This window comes from Myxine glutinosa, chromosome 10 (genome assembly GCF_964187855.1).
Source record: "Myxine glutinosa chromosome 10, kmMyxGlut1.1, whole genome shotgun sequence".
NCBI classification, from domain to species: Eukaryota; Metazoa; Chordata; class Myxini; order Myxiniformes; family Myxinidae; genus Myxine; species Myxine glutinosa.
In genome coordinates this window covers 42,245,423-42,272,991 of record NC_136270.1, presented here as the reverse complement: position 1 = coordinate 42,272,991, position 27,569 = coordinate 42,245,423, and the positions used below count along the sequence as shown (strand labels likewise).

Here is a 27,569-nt window from a genome sequence, read left to right as displayed (position 1 = left end):
CTTTGGTTTCAACAGCGTGAAGCCGAGCTAGGTGTGAGGCAGGAGCACCAGCCCAGAGGGGGGAACAGTATTCCATTGAGCTGCGGATGAAAGCCTTGTATGTGGTGAGGAGCTCAGGTGTGCCAAGGAAGGACCTCGCACGACGGAGGATGCCCAGTCGGCGACTGGCTTTGGAGGCCAGCTTGGAAATGTGGTTTTCCCAGGAAAGATCATGGCAGATAGTGAGACCCAAAAGCTTGACTGACAGAACTTATTTTAGAGAATTGTTGAGAAAGTAGATGGGAGGGTTGTCCAGTCGGTCTTTTCGGAGAGACAAAGTGAGAGTGTGAGATTTGTCAGGATTGAAAGGCATGTTCCACTTGTTTGACCAGTCGGTGATTTTATCCAGGTCTGCAGAGAGAGAGGAGGCTGTAGACTGCCGATCTGAGGGATGAGGAATGGAGCGGCAGATAGTGGAGTCATCAGCAAAGAGATAGAGGATTTTCCAGAGAGTCGGAGAGATCATTGATGAAGACCAGAAAAAGCACTGGGCCCAGAACACTGCCTTGGGGAACTCCAGTCTGAACAGGAAGGGGAGATGAGAGAAACCCATTCAGGGCCACGCGTTGACTACGACTAGAGAGGAAGTCCACAAGCCATGAGTGGAGATTTCCCTGAATACCAAAGGAGGAGAATTTGGTGAGCAGAGCTGGGTGCCAGACCGTATCGAAGGCACGTGATATGTCAAGGGAGACAGCACTGATTTCCTGTTTGGCATTGAGTACCTCCATCCATTGTTGAGACAGCAGTAGCAGCATGTCCAGATTAGAATGACCTGGTCTGAATCCAAATTGATGATCAGAGATCAAGCCATTGAAGAAGAGGAAAGATTTGATATCCGAAGCAATGATGGATTCCATGACTTTGCTGATAATTGGGAGCAGGCTGATTGGTCTGAAGTTGCAAGGATCTGTTTTTGCACCTTTTTGTGTAATGCGGGAATGTTTGCTGATTTCCAAGATGCTGGCAGATGACCTTGAACAAAAGAGAGGGTGAAAAGAACTGAGAGAGGGTGAGAAAGAGCGGCAGAGCAGGATTTTAGGACCCGTGGGCTGATGCCGTCTGGTCCAGTTGCAGAATCAGAGTCGAGGATTGACAGAAAATTTTCCACTTTGTCAAGAGAGAAGGACACAGGAGCAGTTGGGTTCGACTGGGTAAGGTGGGAACAGAGAGAGATGGGTTTGGGACACAGGATTTAGAGGCAAACACATTGTTGTGGCATTCAGCTTTGTCACGTGCAGTGTCAACTGTGTAACCATTTGAGGTGAGGGAGGGGATGGAGGGGGAACAAACACCAGAAACGGATTTGACAAGACGCCATCAGGATTTGGAGGAGGGAGACAGGTTTGAGAGTTCACTTTTGAGAATGAATGAATGAATGATCGTTTTATGGCCATTTTTCCGCTTGAGTGAGTTGTTGTTGTTTTGTTTGTTTGAGAGCAGAGAGCTATTGTTTCCTGGTTGTCCTGAGGGTGTCGAGAGATATTGTTTTTGACTGTTCTTTGTGTCACGTGTCTATTCCCATGATTCACAGAAGTTCCGTGCCTTGAGAGAAAAATTGGCTGATTTGGAGACCTTTCGTGACATTTTCTGTCGGCAATTTGATGTTCTGCAGGAACGCTTTGATCAAATAGGAAGCAATGATGGTAAGGTTTACCTCCACTTTTTGTTACTTACCATTTGCAAATATAACATTGCCTCAGGTTAGCCTGCACGGACTCACCTGTCCTTTAACCTTTTGACCCCACTCAAATGCATTTCTGCATGGGTGGTCTGTATTAATGAACTGTATCCATGATACATATTGTTGCGGATCTCCCGAAGCCCGTTCCCGTTACAAGGGGGGGTATTAAACCCCTTTTCCCCCTGGGTCTTCGGGTCCACGAGACCGAATCGCCACTTCCGGAGCAAGCGTGAAAAAGGGTATTGGGTCAACGTCGCACGTACCTTTGACCCACTCTGCCCCGAAAGCGGGGACCGAGCCTCGCACAAGCCACGCTTAATCGACTACGCCAGAGCGGTATGCGTATCACGTGACTTGTGCTGTTACCTTTCTATGGAACCAGATTCGAGTGGTTCTATTCGTACCATGCAAAGCCAATGATGGAAGGGACGAATACGGTCAAATCAGAGGAAGAACACGATTTATTATTATTTACACGATAATGATGAAGGAAAGGGGGACACAGAGCAGAAGCTTAATCAATCTTAACTTATTTCCCAGACAAATGGGCTCAATCACTCACACGGGGAAATGGAAGAAGAGCAGGTTCACGCGCCAAACGCGCCTGGCTGCCGGTTGCTCCCGGACAGCTCGCTCGTGGTGTAGCCCTCTGGCGGTCACGGCACGTATCAGGAGAAGGCAGGCAGGAGGAAGTCGCGCGTCTGTGGCCCGGCGCGGGTCCTCCTCTCGAGCGCGCGATTAATACAGCGCAGAGCGCAGGGCACGGGGAAAGTTCGTGTACAATTGGCAATTCGATTCGTTCGTCCTGCAGCTCCACTCGCATTCTCAAGCTCAACCCAACTCACTCTCACAGGGAACTGTAACTTGCACACGACTCTGACCGAGAACTTCTCTTACTCAACTCAACTGCCAACTCAACTCCTTCTCAATTGCCATCTGACCTCAGAACTCAACTCATTCTTGCTCTCACCCGTTCTCAACTGAGGTGGGGGGGGGGGGGGCTCGGAGCAGGGTTATATGGCCCCGTCCCAGAGTCCCACTCGAATGTTCCAAACCCCGCCTCTGGTCGTCGTGGTTAGCCACTCCCCTCGAGCCCTGATTGGCGGCTCGTGCTTACCGACCACTCCTCCTGTCGCGCCTTCCTTCGGCCTTGGTAGATTTGTTCAGGCCTGCCGCGTGGCATTTCAGCGCCAAACCAAAAGCATCGAAGCAAAGCGCCAAAAGAACACCTAAGCTCACTGGCCTACTCAACGCAAAACTAAACACAGGAAAGGACTACGCTTACATTTACGAAGAAATAACTGAACTATCGCGAGGCTTCATGTTGTGGTGCGTCTACCTACGAGGGGGAATTAACCTTTATTCCAAAACCACAACACTATCTTGTAAATTTCAGCTGGTTTGCCATTTTCGTTCACCAAAAACCTCATTATATGACACTGTCCCGTGTCCTATGTAACAGTATGGTTTGCTGTTGTTTGTTTGCAAGTTGTGTCCCGTCTGTTGGATCTTTAAGTTCCAGCAGATAATATTCCATTCACCAAGAGTAGACGGGTTATTGTCAGCACCCTGAACGGATTACAAATTCCTCCCATCTTCCGTCAGCTCAGCTGGTTTGAGAAACACTTGCGACAATGTTGTGGCTGACCCCACAATATGGGATTAATTGCGGCCATGAAAGTAGTCGTACATTAAATGGAGGGCAGTGAGGCATTCTCCATACATTGAGGGTTTCCATGCTCGTGATCTCTTATACCCCCAAATGACCCCATTCCCAAACACTCCTTTTTTACAGGTTATTGTCATTTCTGCCCCCCCACTCTACCTCGCCCCTTTTAATTTGGTAGTTGTCCGTTGGTTTGTTCCTTTTCTGTTTCATCCCAACTTTTCCCTTCCTCTTCTTGCTGTGTTTCATTCAGCTTGTGTGTCGCTTCTTCTGCACCCCAATGTGTCCTGCCCGCCACTCCACCCCCTCCTTGATCTCCCTCTCACCTCTGCTATCCTGTTGGTGTTTCCTCCTTTCCATTTTGTTCCCTTCCATTCTACTCCAGCTCTTCCATGAGCCTCGATCATGTATCCAAAAAAATAAAGTACAATACTACCACATATAGGTAGTCATAGTGTCATCCTTTTACAATTATCTAAAAGCAAAACTGCAGCTCAAACCCTCTCACACATCTTACTATAATTCACCAAATGTCTGTCCGTCCGTCTGTCTGTCCGTCTGTTCCCAGGTACCGCAAAAACGGCTCAACCGATCGCAACGAAATTTTGGGTGGGTGATCCTGGGACCCCCTGGAGTAAAATAGGCTATATTGTTTTTCCTATTTCAACTTTGGTCTCCAGCCTAACGTTATTTTCCCACACCTCTGGATACGTTTCGTTTTCTTTCGACCTTACTGGTTGTGACGTGAAACGCAATCGGTGGATAACTCATGACACCCAGGAACATGTTGTGCTTGCCGACTCCGTTCACATCACTTTGGGGTACACGTGACATTTTACCTGTGGGTACACTTGACATTTTACCTCTGGGTACACTTGACATTTTACCTCTGGGTACACTTGACATTTTACCTCTGGGTACACTTGACATTTTACCTCTGGGTACACTTGACATTTTACCTCTGGGTACAATTGACTTTTTACCTCTGGGTACACTTGACATTTTACCTCTGGGTACACTTGACATTTTACCTTTGGGTACACTTGACATTTTACCTCTGGGTACACTTGACATTTTACCTCTGGGTACACTTGACATTTTACCTCTTGGTACACCTTTTCATTTTACCTCTGGGTACACTTGACATTTTACCTCTCGGTACACTTGACATTTTATCTCTGGGTACACTTGACATTTTACCTCTGGGTACACTTGACATTTTACCTCTGGGTACACTTGACATTTTACCTCTGGGTACACTTGACATTTTACCTCTGTGTACACTTGACATTTTACCTCTGGGTGCACTTGACATTTTACCTCTAGGTACACTTGACATTTTACCTCTGGGTACACTTGACATTTTAGCTCTGGGGACTGTTACGTGCTCCTCCCCAAACCCCGGTCACGGTGTACCTCCGAGCCCCGAGAGTAGTCACGACAGAAAGATGTGTTATTCTGTGTGTCAAAGATCAATGGTGAAACCACACCAATTGTTACCAACAAACAAGTATTGTATTAAGGTCACACAAGAATAACAGCAATAACAATATTAATCAATTGTACAACCAATATATCATTCCTATGATGGTACCATCAGTTTCGTACAATATAACTCACTGTGCTCCAAGTGAGCGAAAAGAACATTCCCAATGTCTCTGTCCCGGCTTCAAACCAAAGTCGATCCACGCTCCAGTGATCGTCAGAACGATGTTGTATCGAGACCAGAATCCCGTTCGGTTGACAGTCACACTGCCAAAGATGGGCAAAGGTATCCTCAAGAGGCGACTGGGAAATCACACCTTCGGGTATGGACGTTCAACGGCTCCCAATCGGCGAACCGCAAATTCCCACTCAAAATCCACGTTACACACACACGCCAGGTTAACGTCTGGATGCGGTGAAATGGTTGAAGCGAGGTGAAGAGCCAAGAGCGATCCGAAATCAGGCGCGAGACAAAATGGCCAACCGGCCCATACTCGAGACGTAACGGCACTCCAACGATTCTCTTCGGAATCGACCGCAAAACCTGACACGCAGGTTTATCTGTCACAGCGATAACAACTCTGTCGTAGGAATCCCTTTCCCAGGAAACCCCAAAGTTCGCTAGTGACCCCCGCTCGCTAGCGTTTGCTCAAGACCTCGAAGCAGCTCGGCTTCTTCTCCACCTTACTCGCTCCGCCTCCTTTTCCTCTTCTCCTTCCTCTTCTTCTTCGTCCGGTTCCCGATCCGGTTTCCGGTTTCTTTTTTAAACATTAATTTTTTTTACCTTTTGAAAACAGTTATCTCCAATTCACTTAAACGATAACAATAATAGTACATGGAACTAAAAATGTTTACAGTGGATGAGAACCACAACAACGGAAGTGACGACTCTGCAACACTAGGTAGATCCTGCGTATCTAATACTGTACTTAAGAATAGTTCATGCTAGGTAGATCCTGCGTATCTAATACTGCACTTAAGAATAGTTCATGCTTGGTAGATCCTGCGTTCGTTGTTGCACCAAGTGGGACTTCTTCATCCTTATGGCCGTCCCGTGCGCAGCAGGAGATGGGGTTTTGCAATCACTTGTGTGTGTCTGTGTGTGTGTCTGTCCCGGCTGTAACTTTTTAACATTTGAGCTACTGTCATCAAATTTTCACCAAAGCTTTATTATTATAATATGGAGAAGGCAAATTAATAATTTTGTCAAAAGGTCAAAGGTCAGCATCACATAAAATCGTCAATTTTCATCCGACTGACCTGAAATTTAAATAATTTGCATCTTGGGTCACTGAATTGGTTCACCAATCAAAAGCTACAAACCGATTGTTTTTTGTTTTTTTCGATCAAAAGGTCAAGGTTGCATAAAATCACCAATTTTTTTTGTTCTGCAATGTATGCAATGGTTGTCGGGCAGACAGATAGTTTCCGACATGGTTATAAGACAGAGGTGTGACTGTCATTGGCTCTCGTCAAAAATAGTTTGTTCCACTTCTTAAAGAAAATGAAAAGGAATATTTTCTTTAATGAATTGAATGATTATTTTTTTCTATGGAATTTGAATGTTTATTCTATTAAAGAAAAGTTATACTCTAATTGGGTCATTGCCAAGATGATAGAATGATGATGAGCCAAGGATTGAGTCAGCTGGTGTTCCCTTCCATTGTGTGTGCCTACGTAATGTTTCTCACCCTTCACCATCTGCATTTCCTCCTCTACTTGTGCTGTGATGCATCCGTGTGTTCTTGTCCAACTGTTTTCGCTTCTCTGAATCTCTCTTTTCTGGGCCGATCACTGGGTTCACCACCTCGGGCAGCCATTTATCTGAGGAGCACAGCGTCTTTGCGTTTGTGGTCACATTCCGAGCCCATCATGAAGATTGTGTTGCTTGACCGTGTGGGTAATCGGGCCAGGAATTTGCTCAGAGTGTCAGTGGTAACTCGGAGAAACCATGGTGGGATTTTCACCTCCACAGCTCGTACTAACTCATTTCTCCCCAGGTTAAAGTCGAAACAAGTGATGGGACACTCGTTAATGCAACCGACTTCTTTCAGAACATCAGGGCGATAGTTTACAAGTGGATTAAATCAACCGAACATGATGCCTGGTGTTGGGTTAACGGTTAAGGCGACGTGCTTAAGATCCCTCGGGTCTTGAGTTTGAGCCCCTGTCGTGCCGTTGAATTAACACCAGGTGTGTCGACTCAGCCTGTCGTCCTTCCCAGGTCGGCAAAATGAGCACCAGCTGGTATGGGGGGCATTACATGAGCGGTACAGCCTCGCCCCCAGAAAATGATGCAGCCATGGGCTGCATATAAATAAATAATAGCAGAACGTTGATTGAGGTAAGATAACCGCCATGGGAAGCAAGGAGAAGCTGCCGTTTTGTGCGTTAAACCTGAATTTTGAGCAAAAAGAGGAGTTTATCGTTTCGTTTGGGGATTTCACCCAGACGAGAGAGCTCAAAGGCAAATTTTACGTTTGTTGATCCTTCTCCCCCTGTTATTGTGCTCTTACATGAGTTGATACCTGTGGTTTTTACTTTTTAACTTCAAAAGTATACAAATACAATCATTGTATTTTTCAGATTTTACAAAAAGTCCTCAACGGACAGATTTTCGAGGAGAAGCCATTGCATTCAAAGAAACAATCACAGAGATCTTGGAAACGCTCTCATATTGCATCGAACTCATGGGAAAACCTCAAGAGGATTGGCAACGTAGGTTAGAGAGGGTGAGTAAGAAAAGAAACCAAACATATCTGAACACATTGTTCGGAAAACAATAATATCTGTTTTATTGTGATCTTTTCTTTGATTGAACTGGTTGATGATGTAAATATTGTTATGGGATGTAGAATTGTGTAAATGCACAATGATTATTGTTTTGTCATATAATCAATTAGCATTTGTAATGTTATTTCGGTTAAGAGTAGAGAAATGTGAACTAGGTGTATTAATTTTAGTGAGAAGGCACGTAACTATCAACTCACCATGGGTCAGAAGCTGCCATCGCTGTTGGACAATGGCACAGGTGAGTTGGCAAGGCAGTGATCAATGGCACAGGAGAGTTGGCCAGGTAGTGATAAATGGCACAGGTGAGATGGCAAGGCAGTGATCAATGGCACAGGTGAGTTGGCAAGGCAGTGATCAATGGCACAGGTGAGTTGGCAAGGCAGTGATCAATGGCACAGGTGAGTTGGCAAGGTAGTGATCAATGGCACAGGTGAGTTGGCAAGGTAGTGATCAATGGCACAGGTGAGTTGGCAAGGTAGTGATCAATGGCACAGGTGAGATGGCAAGGCAGTGATCAATGGCACAGGTGAGTTGGCAAGGCAGTGATCAATGGCACAGGTGAGTTGGCAAGGCAGTGATCAATGGCACAGGTGAGTTGGCAAGGTAGTGATCAATGGCACAGGTGAGTTGGCAAGGTAGTGATCAATGGCACAGGTGAGTTGGCAAGGTAGTGATCAATGGCACAGGAGAGTTGGCAAGGTAGTGATCAATGGCACAGGTGAGTTGGCAAGGTAGTGATCAATGGCACAGGTGAGATGGCAAGGCAGTGATCAATGGCACAGGTGAGTTGGCAAGGCAATGATCAATGCCACAGGTGAGTTGGCAAGGTAGTGATCAATGGCACAGGTGAGTTGGCAAGGTAGTGATCAATGGCACAGGAGAGTTGGCAAGGTAGTGATCAATGGCACAGGTGAGTTGGCAAGGTAGTGATCAATGGCACAGGTGAGATGGCAAGGCAGTGATCAATGGCACAGGTGAGTTGGCAAGGTAGTGATCAATGGCACAGGTGAGTTGGCAAGGCTGTGATCAATGGCACAGGTGAGTTGGCAAGGCAATGATCAATGGCACAGGTGTTTTTTTTTGTTTTTTTTTGGGGTTTTTTTTGTATACTGAATCGAGGCTCGTGAAAGAGCTAACATTTATTTCACAAACAAATCAACCAGACAAACAAAATATACAAAAAGAGGGAGCGGAAGACAAGATGGGGAGAGAAGGGGAAGCACACAAACACAACATCCGAGAGCAGGGAGATGTGTGGAAGGGACACGGCCCGGGGGGAGGAGGCATGGGAAGGGGGGGGGGGGGGGGAGGGAGAAGTATAAAACACAAGGACACCATGGACTTCCTGGACAGAAGTTGGTATTTCAAAAAAGTGGAATTTGGGGTGAAATTAGCGGGGGTAGAAAAGATCAAGGTTTTGGATGGGGGAAGATAAGAGATGGTGGTGAACAGCTGTTTTAAAGACTTGGAGGGTGGAGTGGGATTGAAGAGAGTGAGGGAGTTTGTTCCAAAGGCGGGAGAAAAGAGGAATGAAGGAGTGAAGGTGAGCAGAGAGTTGGCAAGGTAGTGAAGTTCCCATGCAAGTGGAATCATGCCGGAACAAGTTATGGTCTTGGAGCCATTGGCAGCCATGTGAGTGGCTCTTGATAGGCGAAAGGTGTGCCTGGGACACAACCATGGATGTGCATGGGAGATGGGGAGAGAGAGAGAGTAGGAAAACACCAGACACACAGACGAAGAAAGGAAAGATCGACATTATAGTTTACAAATGTTAAGGGTTTTTTTTTGTAATTAACGCAGTAGGATGAGGGAAGGAGCACACCAGGTTTAGTAACTAACGCAGTAGGATGAGGGAAGGAGCACACCAGGTTTAGTAACTAACGCAGTAGGATGAGGGAAGGAGCACACCAGGTTTAGTAACTAACGCAGTGAGATGAGGGAAGGAGCACACCAGGTTTAGTAACTAACGCAGTAGGATGAGGGAAGGAGCACACCAGGTTTAGTAACTAACGCAGTAGGATGAGGGAAGGAGCACACCAGGTTTAGTAACTAACGCAGTGAGATGAGGGAAGGAGCACACCAGGTTTAGTAACTAACGCAGTAGGATGAGGGAAGGAGCACACCAGGTTTAGTAACTAACGCAGTAGGATGAGGGAAGGAGTACACCAGGTTTAGTAACTAACGCAGTGAGATGAGGAAAGGAGCACACCAGGTTTTTTTTTTTTTTTTTTTTTTTTGTATACAAGGTCGAGGCTCGTGAAAGAGCGAACATTAATCACACAGAAAGACAAACCGACACAAAAAACATATAACATAGGGAGCGGTAGACAAGATGGGGAGAGAGGGGGAAGGACACAAACACAACATTTGAGAGCAGGGACCGAGAGACATGGAGACATCGAGAGATCTGAGAGAGGGCGAGGGCTTTGGGGGGGGGGGGCGTGGGAAGGGGGCGGTGGGAGAGGTATAAAACATATGGACACTGCCAGGACTTCCAGGAAAGAAGTTGGAATTTCAAACAAGGTGGATCTGGGGTGAATTAGCGGGGGTAGAAAAGATCAAGGTTTTGGATGGGGGAAGATAAGAGATGGTGGTGAACAGCTGTTTTAAAGACCTGGAGGGAGGAGTGGGATTGAAGGGAGTGAGGGAGTTTGTTCCAGAGGCCGGAGAAAAGAGGAATGAAAGAGTGAAGGTGAGCAGAGAGCCGAGATTTCGGCAGTTTAACCATCAGAGGGTTGCTGGCAGATCTTGTGCGACCTGTAGGAATATTTGGGGGACAGAGCACAGAGAGAGCTGGGGGTGCAAGGCCGGAGAGGAGTCGGTAGAAGACAGAAAGACCACCTACCTGCCTGCGGTGAGTGAGTGAAAGGCCCTCAGAGATAGCTTCATCGCGGGAGATTCCAATAATTCTGAAAGCTTTGGTTTCAACAGCGTGAAGCCGAGCTAGGTGTGAGGCAGGAGCACCGGCCCATAGGGGAGAACAGTATTCCATTGAGCTGCGGATGAAAGCCTTGTATGTGGTGAGGAGCTCAGGTGTGCCGAGGAAGGACTTCGCACGACGGAGGATGCCCAGTCGGCGACTGGCTTTGGAGGCCAGCTTGGAAATGTGGTTTTCCCAAGAAAGATCATGGCAGATAGTGAGACCCAAAATCTTGAGCGACAGAACTTCTTGGAGAGGATTGTTGAGAAAGTAGATGGGAGGGTTGTCCAGTCGATCTTTTCGGAGAGACATAGTAAGAGTGTGAGATTTGTCAGGATTGAAAGACATGTTCCACTTGTTTGACCAGTCTGTGATTTTGTCCAGGTCTTCAGAGAGTGAGGAGGCAGCAGACTGCCGATCTGAGGGAAGAGGAATGGAGCGGCAGAGAGTGGAGTCATCAGCAAAGAGATAGAGAGGATTTTCGAGAGAGTCAGAGAGATCATTGATGAAGACCAGAAAAAGCACGGGGCCCAGAACACTGCCTTGGGGAACTCCAGCCTGAACAGGAAGAGGAGATGAGAGAAACCCATTCAGGGCCACACGTTGACGACGACTAGAGAGGAAGTCCGCCAGCCATGCGTGGAGATTTCCATGGATACCAAAGGAGGAGAGTTTGGTGAGCAGAGCGGGGTGCCAGACCGTGTCGAAGGCACGTGATATGTCGAGGGAGACAGCTCTAATTTCCTGTTTGGCATTGAGGACCTCCATCCATTGTTGAGACAGCAGAAGCAGCATGTCCAGAGTAGAGTGACCTGGTCTGAAACCAAATTGATGATCAGAGATCAAGCCATTGGAGAAGAGGAAAGATTTCATATCCGAAGCAATGATGGATTCCATGACTTTGCTGATAATTGGGAGAAGGCTGATTGGTCTGTAGTTGCTAGGATCTGTTTTTGCACCTTTTTTGTGCAAAGCGGTGATGTTGGCTGATTTCCAAGCAGATGGCAGTTGACCTTGAGCAAAAGAGAGGGTGAAGAAAACAGAGAGAGGGTGAGATAGAGCAGCAGAGCAGGATTTTAGGACCCGTGGGCTGATGCCGTCGGGTCCAGTTGCAGAATCAGAGTCGAGGGAGGTTTAGTAACTAATGCAGTGAGATGAGGGAAGGAGCACATCAGGTTTAGTAACTAACGCAGTAGGATGAGGGAAGGAGCACACCAGGTTTAGTAACTAACGCAGTAGGATGAGGGAAGGAGTACACCAGGTTTAGTAACTAACGCAGTAGGATGAGGGAAGGAGCACACCAGGTTTAGTAACTAACGCAGTGAGATGAGGGAAGGAGCACATCAGGTTTAGTAACTAACGCAGTGAGATGAAGAAAGGAGCACACCAGGTTTAGTAACTAACGCAGTGAAATGAGGAAAGGAGAACACCAGGTTTAGTAACTAACGTAGTTGGATGAGGAAAGGAGCACACCAGGTTTAGTAACAAACGCAGTGAGATGAGGAAAGGAGAACACCAGGTTTAGTAACTAACGCAGTGAGATGAGGGAAGGAGCACATCAGGTTTATTAACTAACGCAGTGAGATGAGGAAAGGAGCACACCAGGTTTAGTAACTAACGCAGTGAAATGAGGAAAGGAGAACACCAGGTTTAGTAACTAACGCAGTGAGATGAGGAAAGGAACACACCAGGTTTAGTAACTAACGCAGTGAGATGAGGAAAGGAGCACACCAGGTTTAGTAACTAACGCAGTGAGATGAGGAAAGGAGCACATCAGGTTTAGTAACTAACGCAGTAGGATGAGGGAAGGAGCACACCAGGTTTAGTAACTAACGCAGTGAGATGAGGGAAGGAGCACATCAGGTTTAGTAACTAACGCAGTGAGATGAGGAAAGGAGCACACCAGGTTTAGTAACTAACGCAGTGAGATGAGGAAAGGAGCACACCAGGTTTAGTAACTAACGCAGTGAGATGAGGAAAGGAGCACACCAGGTTTAGTAACTAACGCAGTGAGATGAGGAAAGGAGCACACCAGGTTTAGTAACTAACGCAGTAGGATGATGGAAGGAGCACACCAGGTTTAGTAACTAACGCAGTGAGATGAGGGAAGGAGCACATCAGGTTTAGTAACTAACGCAGTGAGATGAGGAAAGGAACACACCAGGTTTAGTAACTAACGCAGTGAGATGAGGAAAGGAGCACACCAGGTTTAGTAACTAACGCAGTGAGATGAGGAAAGGAGCACATCAGGTTTAGTAACTAACGCAGTGAGATGAGGAAAGGAACACACCAGGTTTAGTAACTAACGCAGTAGGATGAGGAAAGGAACACACCAGGTTTAGTAACTAACGCAGTGAGATGAGGAAAGGAGAACACCAGGTTTAGTAACTAACACAGTAGGATGAGGAAAGGAGCACACCAGGTTTCGTAACTAACGCAGTGAGATGAGGAAAGGAGCACACCAGGTTTAGTAACTAACGCAGTGAGATGAGGAAAGGAGCACACCAGGTTTAGTAACTAACGCAGTGAGATGAGGAAAGGAGCACACCAGGTTTAGTTACTAACGCAGTAGGATGAGGAAAGGAGCACACCAGGTTTAGTAACTAACGCAGTAGGATGAGGAAAGGAGCACACCAGGTTTAGTAACTAACGCAGTGAGATGAGGGAAGGAGCACACCAGGTTTAGTAACTAACGCAGTAGGATGAGGAAAGGAGCACACCAGGTTTAGTAACTAATGCAGTAGGATGAGGAAAGGAGCACACCAGGTTTAGTAACTAACGCAGTGAGATGAGGAAAGGAGCACACCAGGTTTAGTAACTAACGCAGTAGGATGAGGAAAGGAGCACACCAGGTTTAGTAACTAACGCAGTAGGATGAGGAAAGGAGCACACCAGGTTTAGTAACTAACGCAGTAGGATGAGGAAAGGAGCACACCAGGTTTAGTAACTAACGCAGTAGGATGAGGAAAGGAGCACACCAGGTTTAGTAACTAACGTAGTAGGATGAGGAAAGGAGCACACCAGGTTTAGTAACTAACGCAGTCGGATGAGGAAAGGAGCACACCAGGTTTAGTAACTAACGCAGTAGGATGAGGAAAGGAGCACATCAGGTTTAGTAACTAACGCAGTAGGATGAGGAAAGGAGCACACCAGGTTTAGTAACTAACGCAGTAGGATGAGGAAAGGAGCACACCAGGTTTAGTAACTAACGCAGTAGGATGAGGAAAGGAGCACACCAGGTTTAGTAACTAACGCAGTAGGATGAGGAAGGGAGCACACCAGGTTTAGTAACTAACGCAGTAGGATGAGGAAAGGAGCACACCAGGTTTAGTAACTAACGCAGTAGGATGAGGAAAGGAGCACACCAGGTTTAGTAACTAACGCAGTAGGATGAGGAAAGGAGCACACCATGTTTAGTAACTAACGCAGTAGGATGAGGAAAGGAGCACACCAGGTTTAGTAACTAACGCAGTAGGATGAGGAAAGGAGCACACCAGGGACCGTTCAAAAATCATGTAACGCTTATTTTTGTTTAAATCTAACACCTGGCTGACATCTGCCCGAGTCCATGCGCCCATCACTTTCCCATCACTTACAGGTCTGTGGTCTCTGGCTTCTACCTCCTCCTCTCTGGTCTTGCATCCGCTGCTCTTTCTGTGCCCCCCCCCCCCCCCTCCTACTCCGCCACCACCCCTCCTCACCCAGGTTTCTGCTGCACGCACACGGTTCACCATGAACCCCCTTCTGGTGAGGCTACTTAAATCCAGGATCACAGCTCACCTCCACTCATTCGTTCTTCTTGATTCCTGTGGAACCAACTTCTTTCTCAATAATCCTCTCCAAGAAGTTCTGTCGCTCAAGCTTTTGGGTCTCACTATCTGCCATGATCTTTCCTGGGAAAACCACATTTCCAAGCTGGCCTGCAAAGCCAGTCGCCGACTGGGCATCCTCCGTCGTGCGAAGTCCTTCCTTGGCACACCTGAGCTCCTCACCACATACAAGGCTTTCATCCGCAGCTCAATGGAATACTGCTCTCCCCTCTGGGCTGGTGCTCCTGCCTCACACCTAGCTCGGCTTCACGCTGTTGAAACCAAAGCTTTCAGAATCATTGGAATCTCCTGCGATGAAGCTAACTCCGAGGGTCTTTCACTCACTCGCCGCAGGCAGGTTGGTGGTCTTTCTGTCTTCTACCGACTCCTCTCCGGCCTTGCTCCCCCAGCTCTGTCTGTGCCCAAATATTCCTACAGGTCGCACAAGATCTGCCTGCAACCCTCTTATGGTGAAACTGCCAAAATCAAGACTCTCTATTCACCTTCACTCTTACATTCCTCTTTTCTCCCGCCTGTGGAACAAACTCCCTCACTCCCTTCAATCCCACTCATCCCTCCAGGTCTTTAAAACAGCTGTTCACCACCATCTCTGATCTTCTCCCATCCAAAACCTTGATCTTTTCTACCCCCGGTTAATTCAGCCTAAATCCACCTTTTTCAAACTCCGAATTTTTCCTGAAATTCTTTCTCGTGTCCATCTTGTTTTATCCCGTGTACCCTGCCCGCCCAGCCTTCTCCCTTCCACAGATCTCCCGATGTCTTTGTTCTCTACTGTTGTTGTGCTTCCCTCTCTCTCTCCACCTCTTGTCTCTCACTTTCTTTATTACATGTTTTATGTGTGTTTCTGTTTCCGTTTCTATGTGTTAGTTCTTACACGAGCCTCGACTTTGTGTACAAGGAAAGTCACTTTTTCTTCCATCATCAGCTTACAGTGAGATATGTAATGAATGATACAAGCATTAAATAGAACACATCATCAATATATTAAATACTTGTATCGTCATTGGATCTCCCCTCCCCTCACTCCCGCCAGCACTGGACCCGCTTCCCCCCCCCCCTCCCCTGCTCAACCCCCCCCCCCCCCCCCTCCCCTGCTCAACCCCCCCTCTCCTGACCACCCAGGGGAGTGATGCTCATCAAATCACTTCACTATTTACCATCACATTGTGTCGTTGTCAATTGCCCTTCAAAACAAGGACGTTCTCGCAGGTTTATCAGAGCCTCGTCCTCACAGGGACCAATTGACCTATTTGGAGCATCCGTCTTTCCAGAGCTGTTTCCGCCAGGATCATGACCTGTTGTGCTGTTTTTGCGCTGGTGGTTCCCAGCATCAAATTGGAGGTGTTCCCCATGGCAAGTCCGGCGTCGTAAATCCAAATCGGTTTGCTTTGCCTCTCCAAGGCAAACCACCCGACTAAATAAAGCACCGTTTCTTACCAGCACCGACTTATGCAAAACCTGCACCATTTACCTCAGCTTCACAATTGCCTTTGGTAAATTGATTGTTGTTGCCGATGCTCACTATACCATCAAGTTCATGTTGCACTGCTTTATTGTAAATTAGTTACAAGTGTCTGCACTGCTAATCGCACCGTCGCATCGATCATCCTGTGCTTGATTGGAACTCTCGATGTGCTTGCTGACTGTGACTGCTGCCCCGATGTGCTTGCTGACTGTGACTGCTGCCCCGATGTGCTTGTTGAATGTGACGACTGCCCCGATGTGCTTGCTGACTGTGACTGCTGCCCCGATGTGCTTGCTGACTGTGACTGCTGCCCCGATGTGCTTGCTGACTGTGACTGCTGCCCCGATGTGCTTGCTGACTGTGACTGCTGCCCCGATGTGCTTGCTGACTGTGACTGCTGCCCCGATGTGCTTGCTGACTGTGACTGCTGCCCCGATGTGCTTGCTGACTGTGACTGCTGCCCCGATGTGCTTGCTGACTGTGACTGCTGCCCCGATGTGCTTGCTGACTGTGACTGCTGCCCCGATGTGCTTGCTGAATGTGACTGCTGCCCCGATGTGCTTGCTGACTGTGACTGCTGCCCCGATGTGCTTGCTGACTGTGACTTCTACCCCGATGTGCTTGCTGACTGTGACTGCTGCCCCGATGTGCTTGCTGACTGTGACTGCTGCCCCGATGTGCTTGCTGAATGTGACTGCTGCCCAGATGTGCTTGCTGAATGTGACTGCTGCCCCGATGTGCTTGCTGAATGTGACTGCTGCCCCGATGTGCTTGCTGACTGTGACTGCTGCCCCGATGTGCTTGCTGACTGTGACTGCTGCCCCGATGTGCTTGCTGACTGTGACTGCTGCCCCGATGTGCTTGCTGAATGTGACTGCTGCCCAGATGTGCTTGCTGAATGTGACTGCTGCCCCGATGTGCTTGCTGACTGTGACTGCTGCCCCGATGTGCTTGCTGACTGTGACTGCTGCCCCGATGTGCTTGCTGACTGTGACTGCTGCCCCGATGTGCTTGCTGAATGTGACTGCTGCCCCGATGTGCTTGCTGAATGTGACTGCTGCCCCGATGTGCTTGCTGAATGTGACTGCTGCCCAGATGTGCTTGCTGAATGTGACTGCTGCCCCGATGTGCTTGCTGAATGTGACTGCTGCCCCGATGTGCTTGCTGAATGTGACTGCTGCCCAGATGTGCTTGCTGAATGTGACTGCTGCCCCGATGTGCTTGTTGAATGTGACGGCTGCCCCGATGTGCTTGCTGACTGTGACTGCTGCCCCGATGTGCTTGTTGAATGTGACTGCTGCCCTGATGTGCTTGCTGAATGTGACTGCTGCCCCGATATGCTTGCTGAATGTGATTGCTGCCCCGATGTGCTTGCTGAATGTGACTGCTGCCCCGATGTGCTTGCTGAATGTGACTGCTGCCCCGATGTGCTTGCTGAATGTGACTGCTGCCCCGATGTGCTTGCTGACTGTGACTGCTGCCCCGATGTGCTTGTTGAATGTGACGGCTGCCCCGATGTGCTTGCTGACTGTGACTGCTGCCCCGATGTGCTTGCTGACTGTGACTGCTGCCCCGATGTGCTTGCTGACTGTGACTGCTGCCCCGATGTGCTTGCTGACTGTGACTGCTGCCCCGATGTGCTTGCTGACTGTGACTGCTGCCCCGATGTGCTTGTTGAATGTGACGGCTGCCCCGATGTGCTTGCTGACTGTGACTGCTGCCCCGATGTGCTTGCTGACTGTGACTGCTGCCCCGATGTGCTTGCTGACTGTGACTGCTGCCCCGATGTGCTTGCTGACTGTGACTGCTGCCCCGATGTGCTTGCTGACTGTGACGGCTGCCCCGATGTGCTTGCTGAATGTGACTGCTGCCCAGATGTGCTTGCTGAATGTGACTGCTGCCCCGATGTGCTTGCTGAATGTGACTGCTGCCCCGATGTGCTTGCTGAATGTGACTGCTGCCCCGATGTGCTTGCTGAATGTGACTGCTGCCCCGATGTGCTTGCTGACTGTGACTGCTGCCCCGATGTGCTTGTTGAATGTGACGACTGCCCCGATGTGCTTGCTGAATGTGACTGCTGCCCCGATGTGCTTGCTGACTGTGACTGCTGCCCCGATGTGCTTGTTGAATGTGACGGCTGCCCCGATGTGCTTGCTGACTGTGACTGCTGCCCCGATGTGCTTGTTGAATGTGACTGCTGCCCTGATGTGCTTGCTGAATGTGACTGCTGCCCCGATGTGCTTGCTGAATGTGACTGCTGCCCCGATGTGCTTGCTGAATGTGACTGCTGCCCCGATGTGCTTGCTGAATGTGACTGCTGCCCCGATGTGCTTGCTGAATGTGACTGCTGCCCCGATGTGCTTGCTGAATGTGACGGCTGCCCCGATGTGCTTGCTGAATGTGACTGCTGCCCCGATGTGCTTGCTGAATGTGACTGCTGCCCTGATTTTATTTCAGAGATTGTGGTGACGCATTTTGGTGGAATGTTACCTTGGGTTACTTTCTTGGTAAGGATAGGATTAAGGTGTCATTTGGGTAAAATGTGTAAATTGTAAGTAAATGGTTGGTTTTCTATCACCAAGAGGTGTGAGCCCGGTTTGACCAGTATCTGGTTAAGTGGCCTGTTTACCCCCAACACTCAGAATCTGGGCCGCAACCTGCTCTGTGACTCCGGTGTGGTAGCCTCATCACTCACACTCACTCACACTCGGGTGTGGTAGCCTCATCACTCACACTCACTCACACTCGGGTGTGGTAGCCTGATCACTCACACTCACTCACACTCGGGTGTGGTAGTCTGATCACTCACACTCACTCACACTCCGGTGTGGTAGCCTGATCACTCACACTCACACACTCGGGTGTGGTAGCCTTATCACTCACACTCACTCACACTCCGGTGTGGTAGCCTCATCACTCACACTCACTCACACTCGGGTGTGGTAGCCTCATCACTCACACTCACTCACACTCGGGTGTGGTAGCCTCATCACTCACACTCACTCACACTCGGGTGTGGTAGCCTAATCACTCACACTCACTCACACTCGGGTGTGGTAGCCTCATCACTCACACTCACTCACACTCGGGTGTGGTAGCCTGATCACTCACACTCACTCACACTCGGGTGTGGTAGTCTGATCACTCACACTCACTCACACTCCGGTGTGGTAGCCTGATCACTCACACTCACACACTCGGGTGTGGTAGCCTCATCACTCACACTCACTCACACTCCGGTGTGGTAGCCTCATCACTCACACTCACTCACACTCGGGTGTGGTAGCCTCATCACTCACACTCACTCACACTCGGGTGTGGTAGCCTCATCACTCACACTCACTCACACTCGGGTGTGGTAGCCTCATCACTCACACTCACTCACACTCGGGTGCGGTAGCCTGATCACTCACACTCACTCACACTCCGGTGTGGTAGCCTGATCACTCACACTCACTCACACTCGGGTGCGGTAGCCTGATCACTCACACTCACTCACACTCGGGTGCGGTAGCCTGATCACTCACACTCACTCACACTCGGGTGTGGTAGCCTGATCACTCACACTCACACACTCGGGTGTGGTAGCCTCATCACTCACACTCACTCACACTCCGGTGTGGTAGCCTCATCACTCACACTCACTCACACTCGGGTGCGGTAGCCTGATTACACCCAGGGGGGTATCGTGACCCCCCCGAGTACACGACGATACAAAGTTTCTCTCATGATTGTGAGGCGAATGAAAGATATAAAAGATTGAAGGTGCAAAGTTTACACACAAACACATGGGTGTAAAGAGCAGCTGGAACATTTGGCGACAAATAAACAAGGTGGCAGAAGTGTAAAACATTCGACTTAGGTGTCTAGTTCGTCATGCAAATTTAAGTGCCATCTTGGTTCAGGAGACCAGTGAGGGGTCTTCGCTCCAGAGATGCAACAATTCACTATCCCGAAGGAATTGTGCCACAGTCCTGATGATCTAAACAATCTCTCGATCATTCAGTTGCAAAGTCTGCTGAGCGATGAATCCTGGAAATTGCAACCAGAAAATCTACCATGGGTATGTTAATAAATATATACATAAACAAAGTGTATGTGTGTGTGACTGTATGTGACTGTTCTCTTCGCCCTCTCTTTTGCTCAAGGTCATCTGCCATAAGCTTGGAAATCAGCCAACATAGAAAAGGTGCAAAAACAGATCCTAGCAACTACAGACCAATCAGCCTTCTCCCAATTACCAGCAAAGTCATGGAATCTATCATTGCTTCGGATATCAAATCCTTCCTCTTCTCCAATGGCTTGATCTCTGATCATCAATTTGGATTCAGACCTGGTCACTCTACTCTGGACATGCTGCTTCTGCTGTCTCAACAATGGATGGAGGTCCTCAATGCCAAACAGGAAATTAGAGCTGTCTCCCTCGACATATCACGTGCCTTCGATACGGTCTGGCACCCCGCTCTGCTCACCAAACTCTCCTCCTATGGTATCCATGGAAATCTCCACGCATGGCTGGTGGACTTCCTCTCTGGTCGTAGTCAACGTGTGGCCCTGAATGGATTTCTCTCATCTCCTCTTCCTGTTCAGGCTGGAGTTCCCCAAGGCAGTGTTCTGGGCCCCGTGCTTTTTCTAGTCTTCATCAATAATCTCTTCGACTCTCTGGAAAATCCTCTCTATCTCTTTGCTGATGACTCCACTCTCTGCCGCTCCATTCCTCATCCATCAGATCGGCAGTCTGCAGCCTCCTCACTCTCTGCAGACCTGGACAAAATCACAGACTGGGCAAACAAATGGAACATGTCTTTCAATCCTGACAAATCTCACACTCTCACTTTGTCTCTCCGAAAAGACCGACTGGACAACCCTCCCATCTACTTTCTCAACAATCCTCTCCAAGAAGTTCTGTCGCTCAAGCTTTTAGGTCTCACTATCTGCCAAGATCATTCCTGAGAAGACCACATTTCCAAGCTGGCCTCCAAAGCCAGTCGTGCGAAGTCCTTCCTTGGCACACCTGAGCTCCTCACCTCATACAAGGCTTTCATCCGCAGCTCAATGGAGTACTGCTCTCCCCTGTGGGCTGGTGCTCCTGCCTCACACCTAGCTCGTCTTCACGCTGTTGAAACCAAAGCTTTCAGAATAATTAGAATCTCCCGCGATGAAGTTATCTCCGAGGGCCTTTCACTCACTCACCGCAGACAGGTAGGTGGTCTTCCTGTCTTCTACCGACTCCTCTCCGGCCTTGCTCCCCCAGCTCTCTCTGGGCTCTGTCCCCCAAATATTCCTGCAGGTCGCACAAGATCTGCCAGCAACCCTCTTATGGTTAAACTGCCAAAATCAAGACTTTCTGCTCACCTTCACTCCTTCATTCCTCTTTTCTCCCGCCTGTGGAACAAACTCCCTCACTCTCTTCAATCCCACTTCTCCCTTCCGGTCTTTAAAACAGCTGTTCCACCACCATCTCTTATCTTCCCCCATCCCCTTGATCTTTTCTACCCCCGTTAATTCACCCTAGATCCACTTCATTTGAAATACCGACTTCTCTCCTGGAAGTCCTAGCAGTGTCCATGTGTTTTATACCTCCCCCCCCCCCATTCCCATGCCTCCTCCCCCAAGCCCTCTCCCTCCCACAGATCTCCCGATGTCCCTGTTCTCTGCTGTTGTACTTGTGTGCTTCCCTCTCTCCCCCCATCTTGTCTCCCGCTCCCTTTATTATATGTTTTATGTGTGTCCGTTTTTTTTGTGTGATTAATGTTAGCTCTTACACGAGCGATCTTGTTACACGAGCTTGTTACACGAGCCTCGATCTTCTATACAAAAAAAAAAATAACCTGCTGAAGAAAGCTGTTCTTTGGCACTTCAAATGGTGAACTGATTCCACTGTTGTTGTTCGTTGTTTTTCTTCACATAGGAAGGTTCCAATGGCGTCATCAAAGAGGATGAGTTTTTTGATGCTGTGGATGCTGCTTTGGATAAACAGGACCAGCAGGTAAGAAGCTTCGAAAGTTGCACAAAGCAAAGGTTCCAAGGAAACCCCTTTACATCCGAAATGAAAAGTTACTGAATGTTTTGTATAAATCCTGAGCCTCACTGGATGTGTTCGCTCAGAGACTTCATGTTCGTTCTTCGTCAGCCTTTCGTTGCTTATATTTTTGTACATGAATTGAGGCAAATTTGTGAAATCGATGAGAAAATGGTGTCTACCTGACCTGATTGGTATTGTCATGAGAATTTCCATGACATTGGTTTGAAAATGCCATGTACAAAGCTTTTGAACTTTGTCCTACCAATCTTTCCTCCACGTCGGAGAGGGCTTCATATTTGACCGAAACTTTTGTTTACACTTGTAGCTTGAATCATTATTACAAAGCCATACCTGCCTTGCTTTTGAAGGTATTCTCCAGCTTTGGACATGTCCCACTGGAATGGAACAGGGTTGGTAGGATAGCCGAGGCTAGAGATATGCACATTCACCTGAGCTGTCCAACCTGCGTTTGAATGTCTGTTCAACTATAAACTGTCATCCTGGTGTTTCGCAGACATGGAGATTCATCGCTGCGTCCCTCAGGTGGACGTTAACTAAAAGTAAACCCTCAGGTGGACGTTAACTAAAACTAAGCCCTCAGGTGGACGTTAACTAAAAGTAAACCCTCAGGTGGACGTTAACTAAAACTAAGCCCTCAGGTGGACATTAACTAAAAGTAAACCCTCGGGTGGACGTTAACTAAAACTAAGCCCTCAGGTGGACGTTAACTAAAAGTAAGCCCTCAGGTGGACATTAACTAAAAGTAAACCCTCGGGTGGACGTTAACTAAAACTAAGCCCTCAGGTGGACGTTAACTAAAAGTAAGCCCTCAGGTGGACATTAACTAAAAGTAAGCCCTCAGGTGGACATTAACTAAAAGGAAGCCCTCAGGTGGACATTAACTAAAAGTAAGCCCTCTGGTGGACGTTAACTAAAAGTAAGCCATCAGGTGGACATTAACTAAAAGTAAGCCCTCAGGTGGACATTAACTACAAGTAAGCCCTCAGGTGGACGTTAACTAAAAGTAAGCCCTCAGGTGGACATTAACTAAAAGTAAGCCCTCAGGTGGACATTAACTAAAAGTAAGCCCTCTGGTGGACATTAACTAAAAGTAACTCCTCAGGTGGACATTAACTAAAAGTAAGCCCTCAGGTGGACGTTAACTAAAAGTAAGCCCTCAGGTGGACATTAACTAAAAGTAAGCCCTCAGGTGGCCATTAACTAAAAGTAAGCCCTCAGGTGGACATTAACTAAAAGTAAGCCCTCAGGTGGCCATTAACTAAAAGTAAGCCCTCAGGTGGCCATTAACTAAAAGTAAGCCCTCAGGTGGACATTAACTAAAAGTAAGCCCTCAGGTGGACGTTAAGTAAAAGTAAGCCCTCAGGTGGACGTTAACTAAAAGTAAGCCCTCAGGTGGACATTAACTAAAAGTAAGCCCTCTGGTGGACATTAACTAAAAGTAAGCCCTCAGGTGGACGTTAACTAAAAGTAAGGCCTCAGGTGGACATTAACTAAAAGTAAGCCCTCTGGTGGACATTAACTAAAAGTAAGCCCTCAGGTGGACATTAACTAAAAGTAAGCCCTCAGGTGGACGTTAACTAAAAGTAAGCCCTCAGGTGGACATTAACTAAAAGTAAGCCCTCAGGTGGCCATTAACTAAAAGTAAGCCCTCAGGTGGACGTTAACTAAAAGTAAGCCCTCAGGTGGACGTTAACTAAAAGTAAGCCCTCAGGTGGCCATTAACTAAAAGTAAGCCCTCAGGTGGACATTAACTAAAAGTAAGCCCTCAGGTGGACGTTAACTAAAAGTAAGCCCTCAGGTGGACATTAACTAAAAGTAAGCCCTCAGGTGGCCATTAACTAAAAGTAAGCCCTCAGAAGTCGAAATTTCAAAAAGAAAAGGAAAACCCAAGTTAGGCTTAATCGACTCATTCTTTATGGACTTTCCGATGGTGCAATTATCATCGTCCATAATCACCGCATTCTCGAGACGGGAGATCTTTGACCCCCTTCTCTCTCTCCGTCTTTTAAATATTTTTCAACAAAGAAAACCTGAGATTCAAAGGATTTCGATGCATCTCTGGCGGCCATTCTAAGGAGGTCCTCTCCCCCATCCCCCTCACCTATTCATACGTGGAGCCCAACGTTTTGATGACGAGATTTGCAAAATCTTCAAATCGGTTTCTCTTTTTCTTGGTGGAAAAAAGTCATCTGAAACCCCCGGAGATTGAGAGATCTCACAGAGCTGCGCATTTTAACCGGTATGACTAGATACCCTACTCAACGCAAATCCATTTAACGACAAGGTGCCACAAGGGGGCTCAATCCACTTCCAGGTAAACCCAGGCGTCCAGTCAGTCGGCTTTACCTGGTGAAGGCTTATCTTGTTTAATTATTTATTGTATCATAAAATAAACTGAGCAGAGGAAATGGACTCAACAAGTTGTCTTCACCGTGATAACCAGGGTTTTATTAATTGTGGAGAGCATGTGGGATGAAACTGATCTTGCTGATGTGTCATGTAAACATTGCCAAACAAACAAACAAACAAACAATTCCATTTACTCGGCAATAAAAAATGAACCAGAAATGAGTTTGCATTTTTTAAATGGTATTTTTGTATTTCTTTCATCGCAGTATAAATCGGGGCACACCTCTTCGACACGTGCAGCTGCACTGGTTCCCTCCGACACCTTGTCCAACACGGCGAAGCATCGATTTACTGAGCAGGTGAGTTGTATTGTCCTGCCAAATGGCAGTGCATTGCCACTATTGAAGCCATTTTTTTCTTATTTTAAAAGGAAAACTGTAAAGCTTCTTCCAAAATACAAGTGCGTTTGAACTTAATTTACCGCACTTTTGCTTCTCATCTCTTCTGGTGTCAATCCTGTATCAGATCGACGCACAAGAAAATCTACTCTTGTCAAAGCTCCTCGTTTATCCTTGCCCCTGTAATCCCGTTATATCATTGTCTGTCTATCTGTGTGAGGCTTTGTCCTTCAGTTTCTGTTGTTGAGCACCATCTCCATGTTATGGCACCTTTGCAGTCCATTAATGCTCGCTGTGCAATAACTCTTTGTACGCTTTGTGATTTTTGCAAACCATGTGCTCTTCCTTCACTGACAGTGGCTGGAGGTCTTTGGAGCTAGGATCATTCAAGGCTCATGGAAATTTTCTATATTGCTGTGTCACATGAAATTTAAATGCATAGCAATTGAAAGTATCAAATAGTGTTAATTTGCTTGAAATGAGAAAGAGCATCAAAATAGTATTTTATAAGATAAAAACCTTTTCTCCAATGCTGGACGTCACCTCTGGACAACTCCAAGAGGGCGGCTTCTTTTCAAGACACCACAGACCCCATCTGCAACACTCGACTCGAGCCGGATCTTTGCGCCCAAAGTCAGTTTACCGTACTGATGATGAACGACGCAGATGGGGAACCATGCCAGAAACTACTACACAGTGGTTAATTCACTGGCCAAGCGAACCAACTGGCCGATTCTCAGAACACGCCCTAGTGAACCTTCGGCAGGTCCAGCAGAAACGACCGTTGCCACAGCCCGGCGCCAGAATCCGCACCATGCGCTTCCTCCTTCCCCTCATTGGTAGCGTTCTGATGTTCTGAAACACTGTCAGCATCCCCGTCCGACCAACGCGATGCTCTGCGTGGCTTCAGAGGATTGGTTCATCTGATGTAAGAGGTGTTGCCGTTTGGAAGGCAGTGTGGAACTGGCCTTGGTGCTGAAGACGGCGCGACGGACCATGTTGTTTTACAGGGTGCCAGAGCGAACAAACTGTGTGACGCTGAGGAAGAAGAAACGCTGTGGTCTGAGGAAACATACGTGTGGAAATGTATGCAGAATTGAGAAAGGTATGAGGTGTGAGAGAAAGCGAAGTGAGAAGATGCAAAACTCTGTTCTGCAGACGTAAACTGTGAGTGTGGAAATCCTGTGGGAGAACAGGCTCTCTGACTTCTGTTCTAAGGCGGCCATGGAGAGCGAGCGAGTTTGCGTCAGTTTCGTACAAACCAAATCATTCCATATCTTTGACAGTTTCAATCCGTGTTTTTGTAGGACGTCCTCTCGGCTCTCTTCCATCTACCATTCTACCACTCGCTGTTTTTGTTTTCTTTTCAGCTTTATCTTCTGCCCTTCGTTGCACATAACCATACTAACCAAGTGTTCTCTTCCTAAATACATCTTCCTATTTTTGTATACACAGTTGAGGCTTGGGTAAGAGCTAATTATACTAGACGGATCAGATGTAACGAGACAAAATGAACAGTAGAGAGAGGGGGGAAACACCAACAGCAGAGTTGAAGGACAAGATAGAAACAGACTTGGACAAACAATGGGTGTGGGGAGGAATGTGGGGCAGGAGAAGACAAGATGGATACAGAAGGAAACTCAAAGGAGGAAAAAACTGGAAAGTTAGAAAGAGGAGGGATTGGGGTGGAGGTGTGGGTGGAGGGTAGGGGGATGAGGTAAATCATGGTTTTGATCAGGGTTTAGCATTGGGGACGATCTGAGATGGTGGTGAACAGATAGCTGTCTTGAAGACCCGGAGGGAAAAATGAGATTGAGGAGAATGTGGAAGTTGGTACCATGGGCAGGATAAATGAGGAACAAATGAGTGGAGGCGAGCAGTGATCCTGGATTCAGGTGGTTCACCAGAAGAGGGGTTGATGGTGGACCGTGTGCGCCCTGCAGAAACGTGGGCACGGAAAGAGCAGAGGGTGCAAGACCAGAAAGGAAGCGGTACAAGACAGACCAACGAGTCTACAAAGATGGGCTCATAGACTCAGTTTCAGCGCGGGAGATTCTAGTAATATTGAAGGCCTTGGTTTGATGCAGGGGTGCCAGCCCAGAGGGGAGAGCAGTACTCCATCAAGCTGTGGATGAAAGCTTTGTATGTGGATGGGAGTTCAGGTGTACCAAGGAAGGAGTTCTTCACTAGTTTTGGTTTTTAAATTCTTCCTCATTTCTGAAATCGGCATTCTCACTTTCAGACAATTCTTTCAGAGCATTCTTTCTTTCAGACAATCCATTGTATTGTTGACATCTTGTTTTTTCCCCATTTCTTTTTACGTCGTTGATCGACAGTAATGCCCACATCTCCCTTTCATACATCGATACTGGTTTGATGGAGGCTTTATAAACTCTACCTTTTATAACAGTTCAAGACCCCTCAACTTTAATTTACTATTACGTGTAATTAGTCAGAAAGGTTTTCTAACTGCATCTTGAAGAATAACGGCGTTTATCGGACTGTTTCGTTCTGATGACTGAATGCCTCTCATGGGTATCGGCATGATGCTGCAAATGAAGACCGCGCATACTGTTCAGAGCTGGTGATATCTGAGGAAGGATTTAGTTCTTCAAATAATTCCAAGGATGCCCATCCCACAAGGCCAGCCCAGAGCTTTGCTCAGCCAAAGACAATCCTGTTGCATTGTAAGACCAAACAATGGACCTCCATGAAAGGTGGAAGACAGAAGAATCTTTGTTTGGAGACCAAGTCTCGATTTGTGGGACTTTCCAGCAGTCAATTTCATATTCCAGGTGGTCAAGCAAAACCTTGTCTTCTGCGGATCAACAATTGGGGAAACAGCAATATCAATGGAGTGAGGAACTATCTGACATTTGGTGTAATCATCTGAA

General features: G+C 47.6%; 1 protein-coding gene across 2 annotated transcripts in view; it reads left to right on the top strand.

Annotated features, from left to right (window-relative positions):
* LOC137434487 (ceramide transfer protein) overlaps positions 1 to 27,569 on the top strand; it is a 78,107-nt gene that overhangs the window by 24,146 nt on the left and 26,392 nt on the right. For both annotated transcript variants that reach the window (XM_068127540.2, XM_068127541.2), the window contains exons 4-7: positions 1,574 to 1,685; positions 7,461 to 7,606; positions 21,794 to 21,871; positions 24,544 to 24,636. In XM_068127540.2, the coding sequence (XP_067983641.1) occupies positions 1,574 to 1,685; positions 7,461 to 7,606; positions 21,794 to 21,871; positions 24,544 to 24,636 (429 nt within the window). The remainder of the gene's footprint in view (positions 1 to 1,573; positions 1,686 to 7,460; positions 7,607 to 21,793; positions 21,872 to 24,543; positions 24,637 to 27,569) is intronic.